This window comes from Apis laboriosa, unplaced genomic scaffold (genome assembly GCF_014066325.1).
Source record: "Apis laboriosa isolate Shangri-la unplaced genomic scaffold, ASM1406632v1 scaffold68_cov148, whole genome shotgun sequence".
Lineage (NCBI taxonomy): Eukaryota > Metazoa > Arthropoda > Insecta > Hymenoptera > Apidae > Apis > Apis laboriosa.
In genome coordinates, this window is record NW_025224135.1 from 4,590,371 (window position 1) to 4,610,750 (window position 20,380).

The following is a 20,380-nucleotide window of genomic DNA, read 5'->3' on the forward strand; positions in this document are numbered from 1 at the left end:
CATATAATTCAAAAAATCCCTATTTTATTTTTTCAAATACGAATGTTAATCATTTTTAACATAATAAAAATTAAAAAAAAGTCAATTTTCATGATTTTTTAATAAAATATTTCATATTTTTATTGAATCTTTAAATAAAAAAAAATTTCGTTAAAAAAAATTTTAATTTATAATATACTAAAATAATTTAAAATAATTTCAAAATTATAATGAAATATATTTGTCATTAAAAAATTATAAATAATAAATCTCTTTCTTTTTTTATAATAATGATTTTAATCTTATAATTTTATAAATTTTACTTATCAAAATATTAAAAAAATTGTAAATGCAGCTTAATATTAATTATCATTGAAAAAGATTCGTTTTTTATAAAATATTTTTAATAAAAAATATAATTATAATAATACAAAATTAGCTAATAATTAGAATTTTTTCAAATTGTTTTAAATTAGAAAAAAAATTTTAAATGTATTGCATTTGATAAATATTTATTTATTTTGATAAATATTTTTCCAATAAAAAATAGAAAATAACATCGTAAATTTTTTGAGTTTTAACTTCTATTCACGTTGGTAATACATATTTTATTTCTAGTTCTACTTCATTTCATCGTTTATCTCGAAAGAGAATAAGATGGCGTAGTGACGTCATATCCGCTCGAGACGAAAACTTAACGTAATTCGCTAACACGTTTTCGCCTATAATACCATTCCTTTAGGCTTGGCGCCTTCGTCAAATGCAGTGAGCGTCGGTGTACGTAAAATGGCGGACGGTGACATTGATTTGTACGCCGACGATCTCGAGCAAGATTTCGCGCAGGTAATTCGTTTTTATCATTGTTAATAAGTACCAAGTCGGTGGGTAAATATTATTGTTAATTGATTATCTCTATAAAAAACATTCGAAACTGTGAGAAAAAAAGCGATAGTAAAGCGAGGTTCTTCGGCGTCATGGAGGAGAGATGGTAACGATTGTTCGAAAGCGGTGTCTGATTCTTGTTCAGACGGAACACGAGTTTTAACATACATTTCGTTCGTGATGAATAGCTGTTGCATTTAATTATCACAACCGATAAACATTTTCTATATTCTGTTATATAATTACCGTGATTTGCACACGTTCGGTTGCATCGAAAACTAAAAAGCAAATACATAATACAGATTCACAGCAAGAAAAGCAAAATGGTGTTAGCGGTAAGGCAAATGTCGTAGCATTTTATTCCTCCATTTCGTTTATCACTTCAGTTTAATAAAGGTTTTATTATTGCATGTGAAACACCGTTTTCTTTTTAATTATTATTTTAAAGAATTTTATTATTATTATTATTTTTGTTTTCTGATTTGTTTCATGATTTTTTTTTATCTATGATCATTTTAAAATAAAATCTTTTTCATTTTATATGCCTATATTATATTATATTAATAAATAAGTTATGTTAATTTTTCTGAAAAATATATATATATTTCTAATAATTTCTTTATTTTTAATTTTTTTTTATATTTTATTATATTATTTTTTTAATTTCTTGTTTATAAATAATTTATATTTTTTAAAATTATTCAAATTTATATTAATATTTTGTAAGAAATATATTTCTATACTTTTAAAAAAATATTTTTTATGATTATTGTTTTATATAGATATGCATTTATTGCATATATAATACAAAGGAATAAAAAAAGTTTAAAAGAAATATTATTTATTTTAAAACGTATATTATTGTATATAAAATTTAAAAATTATTTTTTATTAAAAAACTTTAGAAAATAATTCATAAAATAAAAATTTTTATTAAGATTAATTAAAATTATATATTATGTATATGTTAAATTATATATATGTTAGATTAAAATTTTTTAATAACATTGAAAATTTTTTATTTAATTTAAAATAGAAATTAGAATTTCTATTATTTTAATAGAATTCTATTTTAAATGTACGATTATAATATTTTAAGTTTATTTATTTAATAAATAATCTTTAATAAAAATAATATATTTTATTAATATATTATGAATGAAATAAATTGATATGTTATAAATTTTTCTAAAAAAATTAGATAATTAGATAACATTAGGTTTTATTTATATAAATATTGGAATTATATATTATTTTTTTAATCTAATTAATATGATGAATTTTTATGATACTCAATCTGCTTATTAACATTTATTTAATTTATTTTAGGATGAGTTTGCTGGTGATGGTGTTGATTTATATGATGACGTGATAGCAGCTCCTGCTGGTGGTAATGGCGGTGTTTCTACAGGAAATAGTGGAGATGGCGGAGGTGATACTACTTCACCAAATGAAGAAACAAATGGTAGTGCACCTTACCATCAACTTGGAAATAACATTCAACCAAATCAAATTGGAAGACGTCATCAATTATATGTTGGAAATTTGACTTGGGTATGTAATTAAACATTAATTTATTTTTATTAATTAATATATATTTTAAAAGGAATGGATATTTTTTTATAATTAAACTTATTATTAAAATATATTCATATTATAGTGGACAAGTGATCAAGATATAACTGATGCAGTACAAAGTATTGGTGTATCAGATTTTGTTGAAGTAAAATTCTTTGAAAATCGAGCCAATGGACAATCGAAGGGTTTTTGTGTAATATCTTTGGGTTCAGAACAAAGCATGAGAATATGTATGGAAAGATTACCTAAAAAAGAATTACATGGACAGAATCCAGTAGTAACATTTCCTACTAAACAAGCACTGAATCAAGTAAGTATTGATATATATATATATATATATATATTATTTATAAATTATTAGAAAAAAAATAATTAATGTATCTTAAGAGATTATGTTTTTTATAAACTTTTAATATATATAATCATAAATAACATAAGATTGAATATAAATTTTTTTTCTTTTTTTTTTAAAAAGATGAAGTTGCAAAATATTCTTTTTTTAGAGAAATGTAAGATTTATAAAAACTAAATATACTATTCATTATTAAAAATTCTACTATAAATTCAATATTTTGTAACAATAATGATAATATAATTATATTATTATTCTATATTTTTTCTTCTGTTTTTATTGAAATTTATTTAAGCGGAAATTAATTTTTTAAATTTAAATAATTTTGCATATATAATAAATTTTTTTTAAAATTAACATACATAATTAAATTTATCAAGAAATTAATATTGTTATTTAAATAACTTTTTTCAATCAAAAGTTTCAATCATAGTTTTAGTATCAGTTAAACTAGACATATCTATAACATTGACTGTTCAAAAATTTTTAAAAAAATATGTATTTCCTTTTTTAAATTTTTTATTTCTTCCTTTGTTTCAATAATTTGTTGCATTTTTGTAGAAACAATATGAATTTCTTGACGGCTTAGTCATTTTTTTTCCTAATGTTAATAGATGAATATAGATTTGACATTTTGTTATATTTGAAAATTTTGTATATTGTTTTCAGTTTGAGTCTCAGTGTAAGACACGTCCAGCTCCGGCTCCTCAACAAAGTCAGAGTCAACGCCCTCATAATCCACATCAACATCAGCCACCAATGCCACCTCATCAGCAGCATCCACAACATCCTCAACATCCTCAACATTCGCAACAAAATCATGGTCCTAGAATGATGATGGGTCCTCCACAGGGCGTGAGACCACAAAGAATGCCACCTCCAGGCATGGGTCCACCAGGTCCAGGTGGACCTGGTCAACAAGGTCCACCTCGCATGCATGGTCCACCAATGGGTCCAGGACCTGGACCACATCATCCTTTACCTGGACATCCTAATCAAGGTCCACCACCTCCTGGTTATCAACAAGGGCCATGGAATGGACCAAGACCTAATGGTCCACCTGGACCACCAAGAGGTCCAAATGGACCTGGTGGTCCACCTCAGCAAGGACCTCCAGGACCAGGTCCTGGTCAACATCGACCTCCTGGAATGGTATGTAATATAAATTATTTTTTTTTTACATATGAATTCATGTTATTTATTTTTTTACTAATCAATTTTTTATATTTAAAATTTTATTTATTTCAAAATGATTTTTTATATATAAAATTTAATTTATTAGAAATCTTAAAAAATTTTTGTAAATTATATTTAAAATACAATTATTTAATATATTGATTAAGATATATAAAATTAAAAATCAATGAATTAAATAATTAAATCGAATAGTTAAATAAAACTTATTGCAGTATTTGTATTTTATGGAATTGATTATGTTTTAATTATATAAAGATTTTCTTATTAATATTATTAATAATTATTATAAAATATATAATATATATATAATATATAATATATATAACGTATAATTATCTAACATTAAGAATAAAATTTTTATTTTAAAAACAAGAGAAAGAATTAATATATAAAATAAAATATTTAAAAAAAAATATTTAAAAATTGTGTGATTTTAAGAAATTTTATAATATTTTATATTATAGAGAGGGAGAGGGGGGGGGGAGATATAATGATGATGATGATAATGATGATGATGATGGAGGATGGATGGTATAAATTACAAGAATGTTTTTTGCGCTTACATGTCTTACGTTCCGCGTAAACAGAGTTGCTCTAGAGACCTTTCAGAAGCCAGTTACCATATACCACAGGTAACACACAATGTGTTATTTTTCCTGCTTTTCACGTTGTAAAAATTCTCCATATTTCATACTTTTTCGATATTCATTTGTTCATCATATTTTTAAATGCAATATTCAATTAAATATTATTGATATTAACAAATATTAAATCTAAATTTTAATTTATATAATTTCGCAATTCTAAAATATTTAAAATTAAATTTATTTTAAAAAAAATTTAGATATATTAAAAAATAAAAAGAATTCTAATTTTATTTATTAATATTTCATAATTTAATTATTTTTCTTTTGAATAAAAAGATTAAAAAACAAAATTGCGTATTTTTATATTATTAAAAAATAAAAAATTTAAATATTTTTATATATCAATTTTTAGAATTGAGAATATTTAAAATTTGTTAGAATTATTTATTGTTATAAAAAATATTTCATTATAGATTTATTATCATGAGATATGTATAACATGAAAAGCTTTCTCAAAAATCTATCAAATTACTTTTTTTCAATTTTTTAATATCTAATTAAATTTTTATGATTGAAAAATTTTTGATAAATTAACTGGCTCTGATATATGTTTTTGTCGATAGTTTAAAAAATAAAGAGTTTCAATATTATAATTTTTATTATTAATTTATGATTATTTATGATTATTTTTGTAATTCTAGTAGTAATAGTAATTCAACTTACTAATCCATCTCGTTAATAATTAATTTATTTTTAAAATATAAAGGAATTTTTAATTTAATTATAATAGATTGAAATAGAGTCTTCGTTTGTCTCCATTCGACAATTTCATGGTGGTCCGCCTGGTCCGCCTGGTCAAGGACCTCCACGTGGTCCACCTGGACATCCTGGTGGACCTCCAGGTGATCCAAGAGGTGCTAAACCACGTCCCGAATGGAATAGACCACCAGGTTTGTTAAATATCACAATTCATCATAATTTATATATGAAACATCTTGGACTTTCATGCTCTGTTTTTCCCTTCATTTTATATATTATTATGGTAAAATTCTTATTTTTTTACAGCTTATAAATTTGCATGATAAAGTAGATATACAAAAATTATCAAAATTAAAATTCAAAATAAGACACAAAGAACTTTAGATCATTTTAAATAATGAAGCATCATGTAATAAAATTATTGTAAAAGAAGTTCACTGATGTCATTGTTCAATGTGCATAGGAATGCATCATGGGCCTCAGGGACCACCAGGTTTCCCTCAACATCAACATATGCAAGGCCCTCAACCTGGTCAAGGCCCACCACAGAGAGGACCTCCTCCAGGTTCTATGGGTGGTGAGAAATTTAGGATGTTCCTTGAATATTAACAATATTGCTATTATTAATTTTTTATTACAATAATGCATGATATTGAGGGAAATTTTATGCTTAGGAGTATGAAGGTACAAGGTGTTTCACAAAAAAATAACAGAAAAATAATTCTCTTTATATTATTAAGTTATTGATAAGATACATTGTTTATATATATATATATATATATATATATATATATATATAAAGAAATTGATTATTTATAAAATGATACAAAAGAAATAATTCAAAAAAATAATAGAAATAAATCAAAAATATTTAAAAATAAAAATTGAACATTACATATTTTTGAAAATTTATTTTTGTGTATTTTTCAAGAAAAATTTATTAGTTATTAAAAGAATTACAAATTCTTAGTTTATGATAAAAATATTTTGATACTAATATTATTATAATTGCATTGTGCAAACATATCCTAAAGCAAGAAACAATTTATCAATTCAATTATAATTATTTTGCCTAATCCAAAATTTTTATAAGCTTGCTATATATATATTTTGCAAGCTAACATAGATATTGATCAGGAATGTTACCAGGTCCAGGAGGACCACCACCTGGTCATGGAGGTCCACCTCAAGGACCACCACAAGGACCTCCAGGAGGACCTGCACCACATGTGAATCCAGCATTTTTCCCACAAGGACCACCTCATCAGCATCCAGGTCAACATCCACCAGGCCCTCCTGGTCCACCTCATGGACCACCTCATGGTCCACCACATGGTCCACCTCATGGTCCACCACATGGTCCACCTCATGGTCAACCACATGGTCCACCCCATGTGCCTCCTCATGGTTATGGACCACCCGCAGCACAGGTATATTGTATTTTATTTTGTTTTCATATTAATATATTATAAATATTTTATATTATATTTTAAACTTTTTATTAAATGATTATTAATTATATTTGCTGATAAATGATGATTGTTCAAAACTCTTTAATTTTTTTTAACATCTTTGACCATCTTTAATAAATATAATTATGTATAACCTTTATGAAAAATTATATATTTTCAATAATAGAATTTAAATGAATTAATAATGTCCAAAATTCTTTTAGATTAGAATTAGATTAGAATCTCATTTGGAATTAGATTATTTTAACATTTTGATAAGATATATTTTGCATTTTAATAAAAATATTTTAATAGTAAAATAAACATAAGGTTTTTTAAGAATAATTATGTTTAATTAAAATCTTAACTTAAAATCAATTCTAGAATAGAAACAAATAAAATCTATAAAAAATTATTCTATTTTTACTAATTTAAATTATTAAAATATAAAATTTTTTTAAATAAATAAGAAAGAATAATAATAATAGAGAAATAATAAGAAAAAATAAGGAAGAGTAATAATAAAAAAAGTAAAAAAAATATCTGAAAATATTATACATATACATATTTATCTTTTTTAGAATACATTTTATTTTTATACTTAATAAAGATAAATATTTATTAAAAAAAAACATATATTTCATAGCCACCTTATGGCGCACCAGGACCTGATCATCGTCCAGAAGGTCCTCCTCCTCTCACAGAACAAGAGTTTGAAGAAATTATGGGTAGAAATAGAACTGTTTCTTCTTCTGCAATTGCTCGAGCAGTATCTGATGCTGCGGCAGGAGAATATGCAAGCGCTATAGAGACTTTAGTTACGGCTATTTCTTTAATAAAACAATCCAAAGTTGCTGCAGATGATAGATGTAAAATATTGATAAGTTCTCTTCAAGATACTTTACGTGGCGTCGAGACTAAGAGCTATGGATCCGCACGTAGGGGTAAATTTCTTAAATTAATTTCATAAATTTTTTATATCAATTATTTTTCATTTAAGCATCATATAAAAGTTTGTTTTTTAAAAATTTAAAAAGAATTTTTTTACATAATTAATATTTTATAGTTTTTTCTATTTTATTTATAATTATTAAATATATATCAAATTATATCAAACATATATTATATCATATTAATCATATCAAATTAAATTAAATATTAATATACAAATTAAATAATAATATAATTCCTTTTTTCAATACTTTCACTCTATTGATTTTATTTTTATTTTCTTTTTTTTCATTATCATTATTAAAATTTTAATTAAAATTTGATTCAATATAAAATTTTTGTGTTTTAATATTAATATAAAAGATAAATAAACGTAATAAATTTTGCTTTATTATTTAAAGATTTAATAATCTTTTACTTATGAATTAATATTTAATTAATTATTTTTTACTTATATATAAATATTTAATTAATTATTTCAGAACGATCACGTTCACGTGATAGAGAACGCAGTCATAGAAGAAGACGTGAGAGATCAAGGAGCCGTGATAGAGAATACAGAGAAAGAAGCAGGGATAGAGATAGAGAACGTGATAGAGAACGTGATCGTGAAAGAGAAAGAGATCGTGATCGTGACAGAGAACGTTATTACAGTGAACCATATCCACGGGAGAGATCACGAAGCAGAGAGAGAGATCGTGAACGTGAAAGAGATCGCGAATATAGAGAACGAAGCAGAGAAGAAAGGTAAGCTTAAAATTTTACATAATTATTTTAATGTCACACTGGATGTACCATTTTATTTTAATTGGATCAAAAATAATAGTCACGTATGTGTGTGATTTAGAAAAAAGAAACAAATACAATAAGTTTATATAAAATATACGACATTTATATTGTAACGAGCCGCATATACTAAAGTACATTATGTATCTTAAAAACTATTTAGATACAAGAAATTTTTTCTTCATAAATAGATATATCATTATATCAAGAATATTATCGTAAATAAGATAAGTTCCATAGATTGTACTATATATTTTTTAAATATTTCGAATCATGCTATAAAAAATATTGCAGAATTCATTCAAAATATTTGAATACTTATTTAAAGTGATAATCGTGCTAAGTTTGATAAAGATGTAGCTAAATTAAATAATAAATACAATATATTCTATGTATAATATCAATAATAAGTTTTAAAAGAAAACAAATGATTTATAGTGTGTTCATTTGTAAAATAGTTAAGAATAATATATATTTACTTAGAAATTGAAATATTTAGGTGGAACAAATTATTATTAAATAATAACAATTATTTGTAATATTTTCTCATGTTTTTACATTGTCTGTATTAATTAATTATTTTAAAAAAATTCATGCAGACAAGAACTGTAGATCATTTTTATATGATCTATGTAATAGTTTTATTTATAAGATTTATAATTTACAATATAATATGTGTATAAAATTTTACTAATCTTACGAAATTTTATTAAAATAATATAAAATGACATTAATCCTTTTGCTGTAATGTATTTTTTATAACTCTAGACTATTATAATTATTTAGAGAAAATTTTTATTAATTATTATATGAAATAATTTAGATTGAATTAATGATTGATAATGAAAAAATGTTAATTTTAATAAAATAGAAATAATTTTTCGTATAATCAATAGCAACAGGATTAATTAAAATGAACATTTGTTATGTTAATTGTTATTAGATACAGAATAAGTATATTTAAATAATATTTTTATATTATTTATATATTTTTAATGATTTTTAATAATTATTTAAAAAAAATATCAATTTTTTGTTCTGCTATTAATTCTGCTTGAAATTAATATTTAAATAAAAATTTAAAATGCTTAATTTATATTTTATGAATTGTTATAATAAATAAAAATGTTAATTATGTTAAAGAATATGTTAATTAAAATTTTAAATATTTATAAAATATAAAAAATAACAATTAACATATCAAATAAATATATGTTTTTACTATTGTAAGTATCAGATTGTTTGATAATATCTACTTTTTATTTATTTTACATAAAAAATAAAATCTCAATCAAAAAATAAAAATACTATGAATTAGAATAATTATTATATTGATACAATATAATACTTTTTACAATATAAAAAGTGGATATTATTTATAAAAAAATCAAATATTTTATGTTCTGCATAGTTATTCAATATATAATTTCAACATGTAAAAGTGATAGGCAAATTATAAATATTTTACTTTAAAGGGTTGTTATAATTCCTATGTTAACTTTAATTTTCTGTGTATAGCAATATAATAATGAGAATATAATCATTTTTACACATTAATAAATCAATTTTTTATAAAAATATATAATATATTATTTTTACAATTTTCAATTTTAAGAACATGTAAAATAAGATTTAATGTTAAGTATCAATATATTTTGTGTTTCTTTTTTTTTTTTTTTTTGAAATACAAATTTAAGAATTAATTTGGTTTTTTTTAACTTTTTATAACATAAAAAGATAATTTTTATAATCATAATAATTCATCTTATTGAAATTAGTTTTAATATTATAATATAAAAATGAAAATAATTAAAAAAATATAGCATATAAGAAATTAATAATTAAATGCAATTATTCAATTATTAGATAGAATATTAATTGTACATTTATAAAATTTAAAAATTACTCAGTGAATATTGGTTAACATAGGAAAACATTTATTATGTATTAGTCACTATAAAATAAAACAGTAGAGAATAATATAGAATAGATATTTTTATATTCATTTTAAAGTAATAGTCATTTTTAATAATCATTTTTTTATACTGAATACTATATATCAATTATTGATAAATTAGTTACAATCAGTAATTATTACTGATTTTCATTAATTATTTTAAAAATCAACATAAATCTTTCTTTTTATAGTATTCAGAAATTAAAAATATTGTGATTTCAATTTTTAAAAAATATGTTTTAGGAATACTTATAATAATAAATATTGTAAAATCATGCATTTGGAATGATTGATGATCATACTGAATTAATCAAATTTTATTGTAAATTGATTCATTCATTTATTATTTTTGAAATATTTAGTATAATACTGAAATTTCAGAATTAGATGACCAATAATAAAAAATGAATGATGGTTCGTAATTTCAATGATTATGAATTTATAGATTAAAATTAATTTCTGTATGTTTGTTAAATACAATAGATGATGGCCAAATTGTGGCTTTTCTAAATATTTACTCTCTCTAATATTTATATACATATGACTTACTATAATTTCTTTTTATAAAGTTTGATTTAAAAAGCGCCAAACAAACAAAAAAATTATGTCGTAATTATAAATCCACGTGCATTTATATAAGAGAAAAATAAGTATATTTATTTATATTAAATCTATTTTCTAAAAAAGATATACGCATGCGCAATTTATAATACCGTTCCAATTGAGTATATGTGATATATAGGTTTTATCGTGATAAGGTTTGGTTACAAATGGATTATTTCAAAATATATTTCAATATATTTCAAAATATTTTAACATCTAAATTTTAATTTCAATATTTTAAATTCAAAGGTAGAAAGCTCTGATATTATAATATTGGTTTACTCGGTATCAATATCTTGATAATTATTTTTATCATAACATAATAGAAATATGTATGCAAGTATACTTTTTATAAAATATTATTTAATGCACAAATTTATAAAATCGTTTAAATCACATTAATTTTCGTCAATAAAAAATTAAAGATTGAAGTTGCATAATAATTTTTTAAAATATATATAATTGAAAAATGTTAAATATAAACGAATTTTAATTTTTTTCCTTAAAGCAAGTGGTATAGTTACATACGATATTTCTCTTTTATTTTTATTGTATATTTGTAATTTTTATTTCTAAAATTATCGCTAGAAAAAGTATGTAAAAAAAAAATATGCATATATTGTAGATATTGCTTTCTATTCAAAACATATTTCATTATGTTTCATAGAAACATTTCAAATGAAATATTTGTAATTATTTAATTTATGAATTATATCTATTTTTAATTTTAAATTTTGAATATTAAAATTTTATATATTTTTAAATATTTTAATCATTTTTTGGATAGAAATTTAATTTTTAGATTATTGGAATTGATAATAATAAAAAAATTAAAAATATCATAATTATTAATATTACGATCTATTAGATTAATAGTTCATAAGTTAAATAATTAATTTTCACTGATAATTATTTTATATCCTATTATAATGTATAAATATTTAATTTAAAATGTACTTTTAAATGCTTCTTCAATTCATATAATATGCATATTAATACAAGATCTGTATATTTATCCAAAAAAAATTTGTAATATCAATTTCAATATCAAGAAGATATTTGTAAAATGTAAAATTATTTATCTATAAAATGGTCGTAATCCTGAAACCATGCAAATATGGAATTGATGAAGCAAAATAAATATATATTCTTTAATGAAAATTATATTCTATCAAATTTAGTCGCTTTTGAGTTGATATTTAAATATTCCGATATGGTTGCAGGTTTAACGACGAATCTTCAAATTTTTTTGAATATGTTTGAATATTATACATGCACTTACATGTATTTGGTAACTATAATTAGTAGTACTTAGAATAGCATATTATCGTATCTTTTAATCTAATTTATATTTTCAATAGAAAAATATTAAAGAAAAAAATTTTATCCTTTACATAAGCATTAAGTTACAGAGTAAGTTCATAATTTCATATAAATTTCATATAAATTTTGCTTAAATTTTAAAAAGAAAAATCATTAATGAATTATATTTTGATAAAAACAAATTAAATTTTTTTATATAATGTAGTTTGTTTTAACTAAAGCAACGTGCTAAGCCTGGTAACAATATAAGTCATAACAAAGTATGCATATTTTCCATTAGTACGACACGTCAGTCAGCCAGGCCAAGAGTAAAAGAAGAACCGCCAGAGACGGCTCCCGTCTCGTCTTCCAAGGCGTCTAGGTAATTTATACTTTTTTTTCATATAACATGAATGCATGTAGACTTTTTTATTGATTTCTATCTTCTTAGATGTGACAATAGATTTCTAGAATTTCTAATAATTATATATTATAATAAATTATATCTATAATTAAAAAAAATCTATAATATTGTATATTAACGATATAATAATTTTATAATATCTATCAAATTATAATTATTTTTAATAAGAAAAAATTAGAAAAAAATATAATATGAAGAAAGAGAAAAAGGATAAATAGATCTTTTAATTTTATCTTGACGTGTATACAATAATAAAGAAAGTTATTTATTTATTAAAAGTTATAGTCATATTAGGAAATTGTTTATTGTAAATAGAAAAATAAGCCAGTTCATGCAATTTTCCTTTATTAAATTTCTTCCCATTATTAAAGTTTTCATTTAAAGTATTTTGTCATCAAATAAATAATATTTATAAAATAATCGAAGATATTTTTATATAGAATTATGTATATATATATATATATATATATATATATATTTTATAATATATAAAGTTTTATAATAAATAAAGTAAAATAATTTTTTAAAAATTTGATTATATTTTCATCTTTTTAAATTTATACTTTAATGAGTTAATTGTAAAAATAAAAATATGAATAAAATGTAAAAGTAATTATAAATAACATAATAATGAGGAAGAAAAATTGGATTGGAAAAAAATATATAATTTAATTAAAGATTTACAAATGAATGCAAATATATTTTTAAAAAAAAAAGCAGAAAAATTTTTTTAAATTTAATAAAAAATAGTATCGGTAAAGTAAGATAATTGGCTGACGTGTACTTGTGTAGGTATTATGACGATCGCTACAGAGAGCGTGAACGAGACAGAGATCGAGAACGAGAATCGAGCCGAAGACCATCAGAGAGAGAACGAGAACCGGAACGTGAACGAGAACGAGAACGAGAAAGAGATCGTCGCGACGAACGTGGAGATTCTTCACATCGTTCGAGGCATTAAAAGTGATTGTACGCTAAAGAAAAAAGAATTTTCTTTAAAAATCAAATATAATAGAAGATACAGTGAGAGTAAAAAACGAGAAAGGGAAAGAAAATGATGAAGATAGTTTTGTTCTAGTAAGCAAAGTTCGTGGGATCTCATCGTTGATTTTCTTACAAGTTTCATCGAAAAATAGACACAAGAGGATATATATATATGCCCGTTTATCTCTTGAAAACACATGTTTATCTTTTATATTTTGTCTGAATATTCATATAATATCTAGACACTTTCTCGACCACTTAAGAATATAATTTGGTTTTAGAATGACAATGAAATACGATAATTATAAAAATTGATTAAAATTTTTTTCTATCTCGATTCCATTTATATCTTATGATGAACAATTGAGAAACTTTTTATCAGAATGCAAGAGATTTAATTTTTGTAGTAGAAAATAATTATCTTGTGATTATTTATTTTACATGATGAATTTCTTTGCCTTTGTCAGAGATTTCTATTTCATGTATATTTAATATCATATATACAATATATATATACATATATATTAAAAGTATTCGTACTTTCATCTATGTAATTTTAATGTTTGCATTAGAGATTTCTGTTTCACGTATATTTAAATATACGAGTACAATATATCAAATATTGTTAATGATGGTTTTGAGATAGACGACATAGTTTTGAATATACATATATGTAATGTGCATTAGAGAATTAAACTTCGTTTTTGATTCTTTCATTCTTACAGTATTTGATGACTACTAATATTTTTATTGATTAATGATAATTGGATAATTATATATATCGTAATGATATAAATGATTCTATAAAACCATAAATCTATTTTTAGATGTACTTAGATGTATTTATTCATAATGTGAAACATCTAAAAATAGAAAATTTCGGTCTGGAAAGTGTCGGAATCAATTAATATTTGGATACATATTTTATAAGCCTCTGTGTAAACTTCCGGCAGATTTATCAGTCATGAACATTCTAGCCAAGTTACCAAGGGATTTTCACGGGGAATTCTTAATCTAGTAATGTTATGTGGGAGATTGATTATAGAGATTTTTGTCACGTATAATTTTTTTTCAAATCACAATGATGTTTTTTCCTTTCTTTTCTCTTTTTACGCAGCGTATACTACTATATTATTAAATATCAATACGCTACAGTGAAACTTCCGTATTTGCAACCGATCGCGATCTGAAAAGATTAATGGAAAATTTAATTCCATCAAATTTCGTTAATCATATCGAATCAGCGTTCGAATCTGCATTGTATTTTTCGAAAGCATATCGATTTTTCACTGTAAAAAAATTTTACTTTATCTAACAATGGCTCCAAAGAGAAAAATGTAGTAATGCTAGTGAGGTTATTCGGGTCGTAAACTGCTTTAAATGAATGAATAGTGTTCGCCACTATTGATAATTTCAATTATGCAGAATCTTGGAACTTATCCCCGTGGATACGGGATTTTACTGTAATTACTGGAAAAAATAATTGGAAAAAATAATGAAGTAAACAAAAACGCATACATTATATATGCATATATACATATATATCTATGTAATATTTAAGCAGAGAAAATTTGTTTTGAAATAGAGAGAGAGAGAGAGAGAAAGAGAGGGCAAGAGAGAGTATGTGTTGTCGAAAAATAACAAAAAAAAAATAATTATAATAATAACAAATTAACAAAAAGAAGTGACGAAAGCACAACGAAAATTATGTTTCATGGAGAGTCGTGTTTAGTTGCGGTTTACAGAAAAGCTGAAGAAAAGGTCCTACATCTCCTGATGAACTAAATTGATGCTGGCAGCCTCGAGGAAGAAAGAAGATTACATTCTGGAGTCTCGTCATCGATCTTCTAGCTCCACGACGATGCAAGATTGTATCTTAACTATAATACATATATACGCTTTCAAAAAAAAATATATGTGATAAACATGTCTTTACTTTATTCATCAGTACACACTATCTTCCTGATAAATATGTTATTTTTATTTTATATGCTATTGCATTATTCCAATTATTAATCGAAAGGTGGAACCGATTGAAAAAAGAATTCGATTAAACACTTTCGATCTTGCTAATTAATTTATTTCTGTAACTTGGTGTTCAACAGCAGGAGTCGAAAGTGTATGATGAATTGGAACATAAAATTTTACATGTAAAATGATTATGTTCCCCGTTTTGTTCCATAATATATACTAGTCCCATCTGTGAAATTGGAAACATTAATATCAGAATTATATATTTATCTTTTAATAGTTGAGATCTTAAAAATTAATTTATCAAAAGTATCCAAGCTTGTGTATATAATATCTAATAATATCTAATAAACAGAAAAAAAATATACATCATTGGACAAAATTATAGTAATTTTATAGTAATAAGCTCTTTGTGATAAATAGAAGTATTTTTTGTAATACTCAATAAACATTATATTTAAGCAATATTCGTTATTTAAATGACAAAATATTAAAAAATATTCTAATATATTGCTATAATTTTGTCCATTACTTATTAATTGTAAATAAATAAGATTATAGATATTCTAAAGTTAACAACTTGGATAATTTTGAGAAATTAATTTTTAATTGCAGTGTTATTTTATTTTTCATATTTAGTTGAAATATTAAAAAAACGCACAGAATATTGTGAAAGCGCAACACAATCACGGAATGACTTTGTTTGAATCATCACAAATGTTCCTGCATATTTGCAAAAGCAAAAAAAGATTTTCTTCTTTGTACGCTTTTAAGCGTATATTCTAATCTTCGTGTGATCAAGGTTCATGAAATTAAGATTTTATGAAAAATTCCACTCGTTTTCTATGTTATAAAATGTAGAATTAAATGTACATAAAAATATCATGATAATGGTATTGTATTAAATGTGACAATGCATATTTTAAAAATATGTAATCTAATATAATATAGTAATATACTATAATAATTTCTATTCTTGATTATACAAGAATTGAAATTAGAAAATTTAGTATTTTTGCAATAAGAAAAACTCTTTCATGTTTTAGATGGTGAAAAATCAATGCTATTATATTTTTCTAATATGGTGTTCTAAGATTTAATATCTCTTTTTCTTATATATTTAATCTTTATTTTTCTGAATTTCATAAATTTAAAAGAATATATTATTTTTTAATTTATTTTTTTAGTTACATATATTATATAAATTATTTTTTAAATAACATATTATCCATTCATCGAAATTAGATATAAAGCAAATATACGAGTTGTAAAAAAATATTGCAATCACTTCTTGTGCATGAAAGAGTTAAGAATAATTTAAAAAAAATTACATGAATATTATATATTTAATCTTCGCAAGGAAGGAAATATTAAAAATAAACAAAAATAGCGTGAACGGTTCACCTTTCGAAAATATTTTTCTTTATCAGATATCATTAAAATAAATGATAATACACATAATAATTGTTCTGTGAGTTCCAGTTGTACATATTAATTTTTATTGTATATCGCATAGTTATTCATTGCTCCAGCTGAACTCTTTGTGGCTCACATTAATCTATAATAATAACAATTGTAATGTAAAGAATGATCTCGTTATATAATGATTAGCAATGTATTATTTGTATATACATATAAAGTTTTTGTAATTTTAATTAATTTCATTTAATATATATTTTAATCAAAAGTATCATTTTTTAGAAAAAAATGAGAAGAAAAAAGGACCACAAAGGGCTGAGCATCTGGTATCTTTTAACAAGTATCAGGAAATGAATAATGGATTCTCACAGAACACAATATAAGATAATTAAATCCTCTGATATGCAAAAAAAAAAAAAATCCCAAGAAATTTTTATGTTGTAATACACAAGACCAGTTTGCATGATCACATACATTCATATCACGTGATTATGTTTCGATGTGCCATTTTAAAATATCATAATAATTAATTCGACTATGCAGATAGAGATAAGAGGCATTGCTAGATCAAGCATGATCAACTCATAGTCTAATTGTTTGAGTTTATTCATATTTTAATTCTTTGCGATTCAATGATTTTTCAATTTGAAGTTTAGATGATTTTAATTTGTCCTTTTTATTATTGCCATCTTCATTAATCATAAGGTTTTCATGAAATTAGAATTAAATTGTATTTATCAATATTTTAATTTTTTGTTTTGAAAAAGATGCGCATTCATTTTATTATATTTAAGATCTTTTTATATAATTTGGTAAAATAAAATAAATATATATTTTATATATTTATATATATAAAATAAATATATTATTTAAAAGTGATAATATTCATAGATTTGTAAAATTTCTATTTTTAAAGATAAATGCTTTTAAAATATAGACTATATTCCTTTTATTATAATATAATATAATATGAAATATTAAATGAAATGTAATATTGACTTTTTACATTTGTTATAAAAAAATAAAAAAAGAATAATATTAATAATTTACGAAATATGTAAAATTTATAAACAGTATTAATATTATAATAAGTATTTCTAATTTTATAAATGCAATTAATATTGAAATAATATTTTAACATAATAAGTTCAATATTACTATATTAAATAATTTGATAGTATATTAAATTATTTTAAATATATTAGAATCATATATACAATGTTCTTAAAAACTGTTGCATCTATTTTACAAGTAATAAATATTCGTCTATGTTTATATAATTATTCAAATAGAATCGCAAAGTATTAATATATGTAAAATATTACTTTTATTTTACTTATATAATTCCAAATTCAAAATTTTTGTAATAATCATTGCATTTGAATATAAAGATTAAATTAATTCTTATAAATAATATATCAACAATTCGACTATAAGTATAGTTTTTAGAGAATCAAATGTATACATCATAGTTCTTAAAAAAAATCTTCGAGTTGTGCACATACTGCAACAGAATCCTGCATCTCCTGGATTTGTTAGCATTCTGTGTATGAATTTCATTATGTATAGATTTTTTTATTGCGATTTATCAGTTAGAAAGATATGTCACTGTAGTTCAATTCACCATTTTTTTTTCAATCCCTATGTTATGCTTATCTGTGATTCAAAAAATCAAGATTTTATTCTATCTGAGAATTAGGAAAAATATTTTAATTTCATTTCGGCGTAGATTTCAATATAATTTCTTTAAACATTTAAACAATGAAGCAATTATAATATTATGTTGCCTTTCATTGATTAAAAAAAAGAAAAAGAAAAAGAAAAAAAGAAAAAACTACATTGCATTCTTAGATTATGCGATAAATATTTTTTTTTTTACATGAGAAGTATTTTTTTCTGTGCTAATAATAAGAATTGTTCATTTAAAGCGCAATTTTTAAGTTGAGAGATAAGGTTCAAATTTATAATTACAAAGATATTTGCGCTTTTTATCTTTTTAATTTTTTTTTTCTGATTTTTTTTATTGTTTTCATTTTAACATTATTTAAGAGAAATTAATGATTGCTCAAGAGATATAAGTTTAGTATTAAGTTAGTATTTAGGATTTTTTTTAACCTTATCTTTTTTTTTTTTTAAATAACTTGTTACGTGCAATTTCATAATTTATAAAATTAACTTAAACTAGAAACTATTAGTTTCATTTGTTGCGTTTTAAATGAATAATTTTGTGTTTTTATAAAAAGTACAAAGAGCTGTGAAATTTTTTTTAATTCTAATTTTATTTTTTAATGATTTATATTTAACAATATATAATATTCTATTTATAAAAATCATATTTTATTATAGAAATTTTAATCAAACATTGACATTGTGAATTATAAAATTATATAAACAAGCGTATAATGGAACATAAAATGATATAGTTTCAATTTTTTGAAACTACAAAGCGCTTTATATTAAAAAATATTATTAAAGAGAACTATTATAGTTCTACATAACAATATTAAACAATGCGATTATTATCAAGAAAATTTTATACCAAAAAACTAAAAATCTAAATTTTTGTGAAACTACAAAAAATTGTTAATATTTAGTGACCTTAACAGAATCGACGAAAATCTTTTGTACTATCAAAAGATCATTATAAATTTAATGACATTTTTTGTAAGTAAGTATGCAATGAAATGCTTAGAATTTTCAATATTTGATATTTCATATTATTAGATCATATAGATAATTTTTTTCTTCTTAATTCAAGAGTTAAATTGAGATGTGAAGAACTAATGTTAATTATAATGAAAAAATATCATAAAATGTGAATTTACAATCAATTGTCACATTCAAGAAATTAGAAATGTCTGAAAAAGATAAATTAATGTTAAGAGATAAAAAAGTAAATATATATTTACTTTTATATATTTAATTATCAAAAGTATAAGTTTATCTTTGTTTTGCAATAATTTTAAATAAGTAAATTAATTCTATAACTATAAAATTCTATAACTGTTATATTATAAACATTTATAAGCTTCTTAAAATATTTAGAAAAAACAACTAAAAATATAATAAATATATGAAAAATCCTATATGGATTTTTTTTATAATCTTAAAAAAAAAATTTTTTTTAAAGAAACATTAAAATAAATATACAATATTGGAAAATTTGACAGATATTCATTGTTTCAATATCTTTTTTTA

At 22.1% G+C, this 20,380-nt stretch overlaps 1 protein-coding gene across 8 annotated transcripts in view; it reads left to right on the forward strand.

Annotated features, from left to right (window-relative positions):
* The first annotated feature begins 672 nt into the window (after window positions 1-672).
* Window positions 673-20,380, forward strand: part of LOC122718753 (cleavage and polyadenylation specificity factor subunit 6) — a 33,153-nt gene continuing 13,445 nt past the window's right edge. The window contains exons 1-11 of one of the 8 annotated variants that reach the window (XM_043944060.1): window positions 673-822; window positions 2,191-2,415; window positions 2,522-2,749; window positions 3,461-3,943; window positions 5,366-5,525; window positions 5,798-5,911; window positions 6,472-6,764; window positions 7,432-7,729; window positions 8,219-8,483; window positions 12,686-12,766; window positions 13,601-15,706. In XM_043944060.1, the coding sequence (XP_043799995.1) occupies window positions 766-822; window positions 2,191-2,415; window positions 2,522-2,749; window positions 3,461-3,943; window positions 5,366-5,525; window positions 5,798-5,911; window positions 6,472-6,764; window positions 7,432-7,729; window positions 8,219-8,483; window positions 12,686-12,766; window positions 13,601-13,769 (2,373 nt within the window). In that variant the 5' untranslated portion in view covers window positions 673-765 and the 3' untranslated portion in view covers window positions 13,770-15,706. The other 7 variants (XM_043944061.1, XM_043944062.1, XM_043944065.1 and 4 more) reach the window with 7 other exon arrangements.